This window comes from Brassica napus, chromosome C3 (genome assembly GCF_020379485.1).
Source record: "Brassica napus cultivar Da-Ae chromosome C3, Da-Ae, whole genome shotgun sequence".
In the NCBI taxonomy this organism is placed as follows: domain Eukaryota; kingdom Viridiplantae; phylum Streptophyta; class Magnoliopsida; order Brassicales; family Brassicaceae; genus Brassica; species Brassica napus.
In genome coordinates this window covers 20538649-20552044 of record NC_063446.1, presented here as the reverse complement: position 1 = coordinate 20552044, position 13396 = coordinate 20538649, and the positions used below count along the sequence as shown (strand labels likewise).

Below are 13396 nucleotides of genomic sequence, written 5' to 3'. Positions count from 1 at the left end.
TCAAGATCAAATCGAGGAGAAGATCGATTCATCTTGCATCCTCAAGGAGTTCAGGGGAGTGATTCTGAACCTTTCTGTTCGTAACCACACGAGGCTAGAGAGAAAAAAAAGAGATTGAAAGAAAGACACACTCACAATTACAGTAAACTTAAGTTTTTAGCTTATTGTTGTGTTCTCAAGCTTTGAAAATATTGTTCTCTCACTAGATATACAGATAAAAAGAACTGAATAAACAAATTTTTGTGCCTTTAACTAACTCAAACAATAAGAAGATTACTAAAATTAATTGATCAAGTTAGATTTCCGGTTGCAGAAACTCAACATTTATCGAACTCAAAGATAACAAAAAGAAAAAAAGAGCCACATTTTAGTACTTGTTGTTACGTAAAACAATGCAGGCCAACCATGATCTACCAAAGCATTGTTAGCAGACTTTGTTACAAAACATCCCTTTTCAGCTTCTGCCGATGCAATCTTTTCTTTGTAGAGGTTTCTAGAACGTAGGATTGTATCTATTCATACTTTTCGGTTCTTTCTCAATTCAGTACAATTTGAACATTTGGTACTACTTTAAAAGCAACATATAGATTAATCATTTGTAACTCAACGACAACTCAACTCCGTGTAGACATTGCTCATTGACGTTGTACCATCTTCAGATTGGGAATGACTCACTGTGAAAGCAGGAGCCTTAGGTAAAGGAATGGTGATGGCCTCACTGCCAAGCCATACTAGTACAGTGCTCATTGTTGGTCTCTTTGTTGGATTATGTTGAGCACACAACAGACCAGTCAGGATCAATTTAATGATCTCGTTACTCGGCTTCTCTACCAATAAAGGATCAATTATGTTCTCAGGCCTTCCTTCAACCCATCTCTTCCATGCCTGAATCAAAAGGAAAAATATATATATATTCTAACTTTAGGAGACTAGAGGAAGTACCAAGCAGACTAATATGAGAAGAAACTTACAAAAGCTGCAATTCCTTCTCCCACAAAGCTATTATTTCTTCGACCACTTATGATCTCTAGAAGCACTACACCGAAGCTATATACATCAGATTTAGCTGAGATTTGCCCATGATTCAGGTATTCAGGAGCCATATATATCCACTGCATATATGCAACTAATAAAGTTAATTGATGGTGAGCATATTTATGTGTCTTCTAAATTGGTTGACATGATTTTACCGGGTTCCAGCTATTCGTTTTGTTTCAGCTCGAGTCTCATCGGTGTCAAACAGCCTCGCTGTCCCAAAATCTGCAACTTTTGGGTTCATCTCTGCATCTAGAAGGATGTTGCTTGCCTTCACGTCTCGGTGAATAATCTTTAGCTGAGAACCTTCGTGGAGGTAAACAAGACCTTGAGCAATGCCTTTTATAATTTTAAACCTCACTTCCCAAGTAAGAAGCGGTCGCTTCTCTTCATCTGCATATATATTAGAAAAAAAAAAATTATTGCTAACAGTTTCTAGAAACTATCAAAAATGCAGCTGTCTTTCAAAAACTTACCGAAAATAAAGCGGTCAAGACTTGAGTTAGAGACAAACTCATAGATAAGAATCTGTTCGTCTCCTTCATTACAGTAACCAAGAAGCTTAACAAGATTCTTATGCTGGAGTCTTGTCAAGAGTGAAACCTCATTCCTAAATTCTATACCTCCTTCTGAACCTCTGGTTAATCTCTTCACAGCTATCTCTTTCCCGTTTAGTAATATTCCCTGAAACCGGTTTTCAAGATTTGTTACTCATCCAAGACCAAGATATCAGTATTTTTAGTAGGAAAAATACCTTATAGACTGTACCAAATCCACCTTGGCCGAGCTTATTTTCAGGCGAAAAGTCAGCGGTTGCCATTAAGATCATACTAAGATCAAACCGTAACATAAAATGACCATCGGAACTTGAGTATTCTACACTACAACCTAAAACGAAAACAAATAAGTCGTACTCTCTACAATATAAGGTTAACTGAAGCAAGAAACAAGGTGCACCTACCATTTAGTCCGTTGCAGAAACCAATAAATACCACAAGATTAATGAAAGTAATAACCACAATTAGCGTGATAGTTCTCCTATGCATGCTTCTTCCTGAAAATTTTAAACCCTTGTTATCAGTCTTAGAACTTCTTTATCATACTTACAAAATTTAGGCAATGCTTAAACTCTTTTTTTTTTTTTAAATGAATAGGAAGTTGTGGGCGGAAGGTCCGTACATCTCCCTAGAGCGAAGTCCAAAATTAACTCTCATTTAGGCAGGCAATGCTCAAACTCATGTGCTTTACCTTTCTTTTCTGGTATAAATCTCCCCTTTTCCGGAGCCTGAGGTCGAGGAAGTGCAGGAACTCGTGTAACATCACCAAAAGCAGCTTGGAAAGGATATAGATCCCACCTGAATAAACAGCTCGGGAAACTAGCCATGCCCCCTGTTTTCCCACGAAACTGCTCTCTAAAGTATTTCACACTATCTCCTAAACATTGTTTGCAATCTTGGGAAGTTATGTCGGGTGTGCATTGCATCATCATGTAAACATTCTGAAACTCTGTGAACTCGGCGTGTACGGCGCTATAGTACTTATGTACCGAGGAAGTATCAGCTTTTGTGGCAGCCTCGAGGGTCTTATTAACCGTGTATTCCCACTGTTGCATGAAAAGGGTCATGTTTATAGATTGCGCAAAATGATTTAGACTTGCCCCTATAACAGGAGGACTAAGCTCGAGGTTCCCAAAAGAGTGGTTTGAGGAACGTACAAGACAAAAAACACGGTCTCCAACGTCACTGCCCCAAATGAACGAATCCATGAAGCTTCCACAGTTCGTTTGTGTTTCCAGAGTCAATTTTTCAACACAACTGGAACAATCTTTTTGCTCGTAGCCTCTTGCGCAGAGGCCTAGAACGTAAACCTTGTTGGGATATTGGCCGAGAGAAGCGTTGTAGAATCCGCCGTTAGTGACGACGTTACTAGCAAGAGTAGAGAAGAGACCAAGGCGATTCTGAGCGTAGCTGCTGTTGCTGGCCAAGCTTCCGTAACACTTGGCGCTATTAACAACTTCGAGGGTTTGAAGGAAAAAGAGAAGAGATGAAGCGAGGATGATCATCAAAGCAGGGAAACTCCCCATTTTTTTTAAAGCTAGCAAATGTGTTATATTTTCTTGTAGTTGTTCTTCGTTAACTATTGCCAAGAACTCAAGAAGTAAATAATAATTTATTTTAGAATATTGTTATATTTCTTTATCCTATGGTAAGGCTGAGAAAACGTGTACTGTTTAATTTTCAAAGATGAAAGAGTGTGTTGATTATTAAAACAGGAGTACAGAACGGACATATCTTGTGTGGACACCAAAATTTCTAAAATGTTTCGTGGATATAAAAAAAACGAAACTTACCAACTGATATTGCTGTCTTCTTAAATGTTTCGTGGATATAAAGAAAACGGAACTTACTAACTGATATTGCTGTTTTAAATAAAGCTTTTTGTCTAAATGTGCAAATTGACGGAAGGCTTAATTAAAAATTAAAAAATTTGTGTTATATATTTTATTCACTGTTCGACGTATCCAAACAGATGCGTATTATTCTAATATGTTTTTATGTGAAAATACTATTCTGATATGTTCAAATTTACATAACGTTTTGGTCAACTCTTTTTATGTCAATTGCCAAATTGCTGGATTTTGTGTGGTATCTCTTTTTTTGACAAAGAATATTGATTTTCATTTATTTTAAAATAAAAAATAATAGAGTAGTAAGATGATGTGTAAATAATAGAGTAGTAAGATGATGTGTAATATTCTGATTGGTCATTAAAATCTTATGCGAACATTCTTAAAAACTTTTTATTTTCATTCTTAAAAAAACTTGTAGCCTGCTATTTAAATGTTTTATGTTAGGTTTCCAAATAGTTGACATACAAATCAAATTAATCTTTGTGTGGTACTCTTTCTCGATCTTTATCTCTGTCCACTATAAAGAAAACGTTCATGTATTTTAACTTTCTGCAAAAAGTAATTTTAATAATGATTTTGCATATATCTTCTATATTAAAAGAGAAATACACATTGAAAATAATATTGATGTCATGTGGAATGTTATTGTACACGTATCATTTAGTAATTTTAGTTAGTTGATATGCATGATAGCTGATGTGGTGGATGATATTCTGTTTCTTCAAAGGTTAGATATATTATTAGTATGATGATATAATTTATGTATAATTTGGACATATGACAATATATTGAACACAATTTTTTTTTGGGGTCCAGTATATTACCTATTTATGTCAGTTGTGTATGATTTGGTTTAGGTAAAAAGTTATTCTTAATTTATTAAATTAATTTTTTCATGTGTATTTTAATTGAAAATTATGAATTTGTAATTGGATTAAATTCTCTTTTTTTTTGGGTGACAATATTAAGAAAATTTTGTTTATATTAGATTCCTGTTCTGCTGCTTCGGTTTGGAATCAATTTGATGATTTCATCTCGTCACCCGCCTCCAAACAGCCTTAACTTATAGCTCAAGTTCTAGTTGAAGTTTCTATTAAAACATAGCTCTTTGCAAAAGTATAATAAATTTTGTTGATACAAATAAATCAAAGAATGAATGAATTCATCTATACATAACAATGTTAGTTATCTCTGTAAAAAAACTAGAAAAGTTTGCTTGCAAATTCATTAGCCTTAACCAGCGAGAGATTTGATCTCTTCGCAAGATCTCTCAGTTCCGACAAGCTTCTCCCTAGCTTCAACGCAACTTTTGTCTCAAACACGTCTCCATTCTCTCTGTTCTCTGTGGACTTCACCGTTTCTTCTAACAGAGAGAAGAACCCGCCTGAGTTTCTGTACATCTCAAACACCATCCCCACTTGACCACCATGCTCTAAAGTGTTAACAATCGCAGCCAAAGAAGCACAAGTCATCGCCACAATTCCAGCTAAACCGGAATCTTGACCGATAACAACAGAGCTCACTGCAGAAATTCCGGTTAAAACCGGTCCAGAAATAGCCAAGAATCGGTTTACCTTCAGCATCACGTTACCTAATTTCTCATACTCTTCTGCGTCTCTGCTCTTAACCACACGAGCTACTTCTCTCATCTCCATCTCAAGCTCTTGACTCCACGCTTTAGCTAAACCGGTTTTAGGGTTTCTCTGTTTGTTTTCAGGCCACCAAGTCGCCGGTTTAAACTCTTCCGGAAACTTCTCGAGCATTGTTCCGATTAGAGGAAGAGGGTAAGCTTTATCTAGAGCCAACACTCTCTGTATCGCTTCCTTCACATCTTCTTCGTTGACCTCCTCGTTTTCTCTCAGAAAACTTTCGAGTTCGATTCTCAGCTTCTTGAACAACCTCGTCGCGTTCCTCTGTTCTTCAGCGAGCTGAGACGGTTGAATCTTGCTCATCAAGGCACCTATACTTGTGGCAGAAGTTAACAACACCGTTGAAGCTATCTTCACGGCTGTTATAGAATCTCCGCCGTGAACGTTAACGGAAGCTATTCCTGCCATCAAAGCGGCGGAGAGAGTGATCATGTTGACGGAACTGAGCAACAGAGAGTTCCAGTTGTTGCGCTGTTCTCCGATGTTCTTGTGCATCTCAATCCTGTCCATGACTTCTTCAAGAACCGCGACGAGGCGTGCCCTTTGGATAGGATCAGAGTCTCTCCTCTGTTTCAACGGAAGAGGAAGACTTTCTAACTCAAAGCTCTGTTCTTTAACCGATAAAGTCTGCTTCTTTATCGGTATTTTTGGAACCATGACGTTGAATTTAGGTAACTTGGGGATGGAGACTGCAGCTTTAGGTATTGAGCTTGAAGAAGACGAGGAAAGAACTAATCTTGAAACCTGTAATGAAGCCATTGATGTATACAAGAATGTTTTGTTCTTTCACTCAGTTGGAAACCGGTTCTTGAATGGTTTGGTTACGTTTCTTAGTATCTCTCTCTAGTTTTGTAATGAAGAAGATGATGGTGGTAGAGATATGATGCTAGGTTTGTATATATAGGGTTTTGGTGATAGGCAGAAAAGCATTTAAAAAATAAGAAGGAATTGAATTGACCAAAGAGAGAATGAGAATTGAATTTTGACCAAAGACCAATTATTCAGGCGCTGATAGTTTCTCCTGTGGCGGGTTTGGTCTAAACCGGAAGGCTCCCTATTTTACCCGCCATCCTTGTAGAACGAGTCTTTAAAACTCTTAAACCGAAGTTAACCGGATTGGTTGAGATGTAGTTTGGCGAGTAGTTTCATTTCTTCGACATTAGGGTCTAGTTTGATCGACTGAGAGACGATGATATTGTTTTCGATTGAAAGTTTGTTATTTTTGAACCAGAACCAGTTTGGCAATCCGATTATATATGAGAATCCTTGTGATTTCATTAGCTCGTTGACTTTCTTTCTTTTTATGAATTTAGGTTTTTGGGTTCTTGTTATGTATTTAGCTCGTTGACTTTCTTTCTATGTAGCTATGAGTTTGGTGTTAATATGTCTGTAACTGTAATTTGCACGCCATTACTTCTTTAGTATTGTCCGGTGTTAGTGATATTGTTTAGCAGAAACTCTCTACAATACAGAAGATTCAGCTAAAAAGGGTGGTTCTTCTCAAAGTGGCAAAGCTTGAATCTCTCTCATAAAGAACTCTATTTTGAATTCAATCTTCCATTTCTTAAAATAATTTCAAGTGTAACACCTGCTCATCCGGACAATCCGGAAAACGAGGTGTTAGGCCATATGTTTACACCCAAGATTCTCAGACGCGTTTTAATTCCACCCATCAAACAATATCCATTACTTTTACTTCCAGTCCGGCGAACAAGGAAATAAAAACGGATTATTAAACAGGCCTTCCGGGTCATCTTGCACAATCCGAACCTTTTCTTCTTCCTTTCTGTTTCAGGAGAACTTTTTTGGCCCTGCGAGCCAGGTCAATGACACTGGCTTTGGAAAAAGCTAAGTGATTAGGGACATACAGAGTTTACTCCTCGAACTAGCTCTAATCACAAGTTTAGACGGTAAATATAAAAGGTAAAACCTTAAGAATATGTATTTAAGATGATACACCATTCTAGGATAGCAATGCTTTTTAAGTTATTACAACCATTTAAGATTTAAACACATTCACAAACATCATATTAACAAAGGGTTTTTGATCTTTCTTTAAGCAGATTTGGCGAATCCAACTCTTGCTTTCCCATAATCGAACACAGTATGGTATGGTCCCATGAATATATCACCCAAGATCCTGCATTGTTTGCGTAATTACAAAACCTTAGAGTAAACCCATTTGAGTTTTTTTTTTTTGTTATAGTAGATTAGATTTTGCCAATGAAGATTACCAGAGAGGTCCACGAGGTGGAGGGATGTCCATGGCAGTGAAACCACTGGTGCATTGAGACTGAACTCCATCCCCAATCTTGAATATATACTGCTCGGTGAAAAAATGGAAAAGACTTTAGTTTTAACTCCTTGTCATGATATTAGTAAGCTGAAATCTAAAGAGAGTAATGAGAGTAGTTACATCTTGAGGTGAGAGATCAAAGGGTTTGCCACCAATGGTGAATGTGACTATTGGCATGGACGAAACCTTCTCGCAGTTCACTGCTGATTGTTGGTTCGGACTTGGTATATGGTCACATAGCTAAAGAAAAGTTTCAAGGATATTACATTTTTAACATGTTTTATGTCCAAAAAATGGCTTCAAGACTCTCAAGATTAAACTCACCTCAGCAGCATAAGAGAGTATACGTTCTTGTGTTTCATTCTGATTCAATTCACTCTGCATCCACACGGTTGCCATTTCACAAACGCTGCACATCGCTTCGTTTATAAGATCTGATGTTCCATCGTCTAGAACTGACTTAATCCCCATTCTGCAGGCGGAACATGAATCAGTTTAAGTTTGCTAACTAATGAACCAGAGATGTTCTTTTTTTTTACAAGGATTATGTAATGTATTGACCTCTGATCGAAACCGCAGAGTCCTATCTGTGAGCATACCTTCCTAGGATCCGCCTGTAACTCAAAAAAGATTCAGAGTATTGATTTCAAGATTGTGTTGTTTATAAATAAGTGTGAATGTGTTGGTATGAGTTGTAACTTCAACCTGAGATAAAAGGGAGTTCAACATGGTTTTTCCATATTGACCTATGACGGTTTTGCACTCTTTGCTTGCGACTCCTACTGCTCCAATCGCATGATTGATCATTGTGATGACACTCTAGACAACAAATAGAAACTATTCAGCATGTTTCAAGTGCTAAATAGTGCAACAATCTACATCTTTCTCACCGTTGGACCGGTGAGTAGAGAAGTTCCAGAATCAGCAATGGCAGAACAACCTTTAGAACAATATCCTGAATAACATAGACATGCAGATATTTCATATTGTATGTGTCACGGGAACATAAGTATGCTTACTACTTACCTGTTGGTTTGCCAGCAATTTGGAGATCACCCATGTCAAATTGCCAGTAACCTTTACGTGTCACGGGAACATAAGTATGCTCTCCTTTGAAGTGCTTAGGATCGACTCCGCCAAAGACAATCTCACCACCTTCTTGATCTTGCGGGTTGCGGTTAAGCCAAAACGAAAAAATCTGTTCCTTAACCAGACCTTTTTCTACCATGTTATACCTATATATGTCACAATCAGAATACATATGGTACAACAAAGTTATGTATATCAGATGAAATATCGAAAGAGTTTAATAAAGAAAATATTTTCATACCAAACCGGTGTTGAATTTCCAACAGCTATCTCTTTGAATCCCAACCCTAGGATTCCATCAAACTTGGCTACCAAGAATGTAATACCAGGTTCATTAGTAGCCTCGATGAACTCCTGAGGTTCATATACATTTAGTAATAAGATATGGAAAAAAGTAGAACTCTCAAGAAGTTGATATATTAAATTGGATGAATAGGGTTTATAACCTGATCCTTGATAACAAGATCACCAATTTTAACATCATCATTGCTGAAGTAACCAGATATAGCACCTGTCCCATAGCGGATTGATGCAGGTTTTCCTGCAAACTTCAAATGATTTTAGTGTCTAAAACTATGTGAATACTTGAAATATATCAGAAGAGGCTAAATGTTACCAGTGAACATTATAGTAAAATAAGCTCAAGAATCAGATAACAAACCGTTCTTTTTGTATGTTGATGACTCGCTAGCCGTGTACTTCGAATGAAAATAACAAGCAACCTGGGAAAAAAATGGAGATGAAGAAGACAATATGATAAATAACATTTAGTATACATTCCTAAGAACAAGTTAGCCGCTAATGTGTACCGATAGGTAGCATTTAGAAGATGGCATCCAGAGATTGGAGCTTCCAGTATCAAAGATGGCAGTAAACTTCTGAGGTGGAGTACCAATGGTAATGTCACCATAGTATTGAGCATCCAAATAGTTTTTCAGGGGAACAGTATCCGAATTGCCATCGTTCAGGTGAAAAAAACCTTTGGAAGACCAAGACCCTCGGTTTTTCAAAAAAAGCTGAGAAGCTAGCCTGTTGGCCCGGTTTAGTTTCCTTTTCTTCAATCCAATTCTAAGGGTTCCATCACCTTTTTGCTCGGACGAGGTCGCCGATATAAATATTGAACAAGAAAGCAAGAACAGGAGCAAGAAGGATTGAAATCGGGTTCCCATTTTACCTATCATAAATTAAAGTTAAAGAACAGCCACATAAAACTTGTTTTAAAGATGAAAGAAAACACATATGCAACATGAAAAGCCTCCTTCCTACAAATTAGACCACCATGAGTCTTATTCAAAACCCTTGTACACATTTAAACCATCTACTAATCCGATTCAAGATTGGTGAATTACTGGTTTGTCTCCACCATATTGTTATACGCACAGATTTCAAAGAAGAAGAAAAATGTTACTACACACCAAGGACAACTAGAATTTTTAGTGTTATATTATTACTTGCCTTTCACAAAGTCCTAGTGAAGACTAAATACAAGCCAAGTGTATTATTGTTGACCAAGGTATCTCTCAAATTTCAAGTCGACAGAAATCTAAAATCAAAAGTATGTGAAGTAATTGGTTAAAAAGGTTAAGATTAAGTCAACATATGATCCCCAAATCAAACCTTCAAATGGTTATAAATTCAATCAATTAAACCTTCAACTGGTATAAATTAAGAATCTGAGGGCAAAAAAAAAAACAAATTGAATAATTTGCTAGTCCCTGAAGAAGTGAAAAATCACTCACCGAGAAAACGGCAGTACAGATTCTAAAACCTTAAGAGGATCAGAAAGAAGAAAAATCTAGTGACAAAAAAGAATGGTGCATGGATATATATTTATACGTAAATGACTTAAAAGAGAAACGTTGAAGAAAACTAGAGAAACATGAATGTAATACTTTCAATTAATTGATAACCAAATCTACTTGTTGCTTGCAAATCGAAGGTTATGAAGGAATGAGTTACACTTTAATTGTGTTTTACATTCATAAGCAAGCGTCACGTTTATGGAACCTTGTTTGCGTTGGGTGGGCCCAGACAGATCAGCAGAATCTGCTTTCAATGAAAAAGTGCATTTTTACTTTAATATGTGCACCCTTGTACTAAATCGTATTTTCATTTGGACCCTAAATGTTTTCTTCGATTATGTAAAACATAATATTGTTGCATAAACTTTTTTAAGAGCACTATTGTATAAACAATTGATTATTAAAATAATATTTGTTATCATCTAGGTAATATGTTTGTTAAGTCTCTTTTACTAGGTCGTTATGTTTTAAGTGTGCAAGGAAGATACTTTATTATATATCCATTAATCTATCTTTTACTCAATTAAACTTTTAATTTATGTATTTTTCATAACATCGGATGATAATATAATTTAGATAAATTTTAGAAATAAGTGAAAAACATAGTAATATAAAAATGTTAAGAATTTTAAGATAAGAGGTTAAATTTTGAAATGACATGTTAACTATACAAAGATAATATTCAACTACATAGTATTACATCTAGACAAAAGTAATGTATTAAAAATATATTAACAATATAAATCAAGTGAAAACATTCCGCATGGTGTTTATTTTAATTGAAATAAACATATAGAATTTTTTACAGTACAAGAACGTAATGGTTGCATAGACATGCGTCCATAACAGTCTTTATTTTTGATTTGTATTATATAAAACTTATAATAGATGATGGTTTTTAATTGTCGGTAATTTGTTGGTTGCTCATATTGGGATTGGATAATAAACCAATCAAAATAATATGTTACATAACATATTCATCAATTACAAAGTTTTAATTAAATTAACCATTTTTGATGTTCTTATTTATAAAATAAAACACCAATTAGTATGTTTATGTATATTAATAAATCTATCTTTCTAAAATAAAATATATTATGTCACTAAAATTCACTTATATTTTAATAAAATATAGATTTATCTCTAAGTTTTTTATAAGTTAAATCAATTTTTTCTCCGTTTATTTTTTGAGGAAAATATTAAATAAAAATTTAATTATTGTATTCTTATAATTCAAATATATATGTGTGAATAATATTAATCATAATATTATTTAAAAATATTAAAAAATTATATGTTTTAATAAAACATTATAATTTACCGTTTATATTTGAAATAGAATAATAATATACATGAATATATAATATTTAAAGTTTTTATGTCACATTTTAAATAAACATGTCTGTAAAAAATTATTAGAAAATATTCCGGTTAGAGAATAATGGTAAGTTTGGTTAAAGAATAATATAAAAATGATTTATAGTTATTTAAGTAATAAATGATTTGTAAAAATTGATTAGAAAATATTTCGATAAGAGAATAATGGTAAGTTCCGTTAGAGAATAATCTAACAAAATAAATGATTTATAGTTAATTAAGTAATAATTATCAAGTCAGTGATCATACAAGATACAAGATGTAATTATTAGGATGAAGGAAGGGTTAGTTTAAAAAACTAATTTCGTTTTAATAATATAGATTAAACCTTCGCGTAGGCTAGGGACGCCACTATACATACAACAAGGAATGAATTATTCAAAGTATTGTATATATATGTGTGTGTGTGTATTAAGCTATCGAATTTTCAAAAGAACAATGTGAAAAGGTTAAAAAGAGTTTTTTGGAAAAAAATAAATAGATAGATTTTTTGCATGGAAAATATAAGGTTGCTTTGATTTTTTTTTTAAGGTTGCTTTGATTTTTGGCACAAGCAACCCGCATTCACGTTGTTGACGCTGCGTGGCACCTAAAAACGAAAACATCGTTTCGTTAAAGCTTCAACTTTCCATATTTTACCACTTAACCCCTTAGGTTCCCTTAGTTTCATTCACCCCTGTACAATGTACATCGCTTCTTGAGCCTACTATAAGAAGTCCATTGCCTTATTAGCGAAACAAAAAGCGATAGTAACAAGCCTAATAAAAAGTACGTGCGCAAATACACGCCCTTTATAAGATGTGTGACTACTAGCTAATTGATTTAATCCAAAATATTTAGTATATCTAACTTTATCATCAAATGTGACGCCGAGTCTTCTCTACATAACCAGATTCATCTTAAACCGAAAGATAAACTATCAAGGTTCACAGATATTTGGATTTACCACTGAGCATCTACGGACGACCAAGTTCATGTGTGTATAATAGAATACAAGTTTACGCTATGCCCTCAAGTTACAAGTCTGAACCATAGCCCTTCCATGGTTGATCCACTTTAATTTATAAGAACTACATCTTAACCCGCACGACCGTACGGATTTTCTTTAATACTAAAATATTTTAGGTTATGCAATAAAATATATCAATACATTAATATAATTTGGTTTTATATACTATATAATTTAATAATAATATTTATTTGGCGTATCTCCTATATATTAATTGATGATCTTTTAAAAAATTATAACCTGAATTTTGTAAAAATTTTAAAAAAACTCATCCTATGTGGCACTTGTGTATGCCTTCTAAATCATATTTTAAAGAATTCTAGATCACCTTATATAAACTATAGTCTAAAAATTATACTATCTAGCAAAATAATATTTTAATATATCAATTTTTTTGTTTCACATGCTTTCCTTAAATAAAACATATGAAATTACCTAATGTGATTAAAATATATATAGAAATTAATGATTTTAAACAACAAAGATTTGATAACAATTTGTATACTTTTTATCATTTTTGTTTATTTCTTTATTATTAAAATCAATTACATAATTACATTAATCATATAATAAAAATCTAGATTTCTTTTGTATATGTTGTATTTTGAATTTTTCAAAACGAGTATAAATTACTAAAACTGCTAAAAGACTCACATAAACTTTTATGATCAAGGTTTCATTTTTTTCTATATTAAGATACAATGATCATAAGACCGTATGAAGAAATAA

At 34.1% G+C, this 13396-nt stretch overlaps 2 protein-coding genes and 1 pseudogene across 3 annotated transcripts; all 3 read right to left on the bottom strand.

The window, feature by feature from the left end:
• Window positions 1-348: 348 nt before the first annotated feature.
• Window positions 349-3456, bottom strand: LOC106438755 (annotated as a pseudogene).
• Window positions 3457-4337: 881 nt separating this feature from the next.
• Window positions 4338-6784, bottom strand: LOC106443814 (probable F-box protein At4g22030). The gene has a single exon (XM_013885372.3). The coding sequence runs from the start codon at window positions 5851-5853 to the stop codon at window positions 4648-4650; it is 1206 nt and encodes a 401-aa protein (XP_013740826.2). The 5' UTR covers window positions 5854-6784; the 3' UTR covers window positions 4338-4647.
• A 225-nt stretch (window positions 6785-7009) lies between these two features.
• On the bottom strand, window positions 7010-10365 carry LOC111204471 (aspartic proteinase A3-like). 2 transcript variants are annotated; one of them, XM_022699315.1, is made up of 13 exons: window positions 10219-10365; window positions 9289-9653; window positions 9141-9201; window positions 8926-9020; window positions 8721-8833; window positions 8417-8625; window positions 8281-8345; window positions 8096-8209; window positions 7952-8004; window positions 7715-7862; window positions 7511-7630; window positions 7329-7417; window positions 7010-7234 (listed from the first exon to the last, which is right to left on the bottom strand). In XM_022699315.1, exons 2-13 carry the CDS (start codon window positions 9646-9648, stop codon window positions 7150-7152), a joined length of 1512 nt encoding a protein of 503 aa, XP_022555036.1. In that variant the 5' UTR covers window positions 9649-9653; window positions 10219-10365; the 3' UTR covers window positions 7010-7149. The 2 variants fall into 2 exon arrangements, with proteins under 2 accessions (XP_022555036.1, XP_048606963.1); XM_048751006.1 differs by lacking the exon at window positions 10219-10365 and adding an exon at window positions 9935-10104.
• Between the last annotated feature and the right edge of the window lie 3031 nt (window positions 10366-13396).

What these genes read in the sequence shown, in the direction of transcription:
- LOC106443814 (XM_013885372.3), bottom strand. Translation starts at nt 5,853, where the DNA reads ATGGCTTCATTACAGGTTTCAAGATTAGTTCTTTCCTCGTCTTCTTCA.
- LOC111204471 (XM_022699315.1), bottom strand. Translation starts at nt 9,648, where the DNA reads ATGGGAACCCGATTTCAATCCTTCTTGCTCCTGTTCTTGCTTTCTTGT. An exon ending in TGAACTCCCTTTTATCTCAG is followed by an intron (nt 8,005 to 8,095) that starts GTTGAAGTTACA and finishes TTTGAGTTACAG; the next exon opens with GCGGATCCTAGGAAGGTATG. An exon ending in TTGATCTCTCACCTCAAGAT is followed by an intron (nt 7,418 to 7,510) that starts GTAACTACTCTC and finishes TTCACCGAGCAG; the next exon opens with TATATATTCAAGATTGGGGA.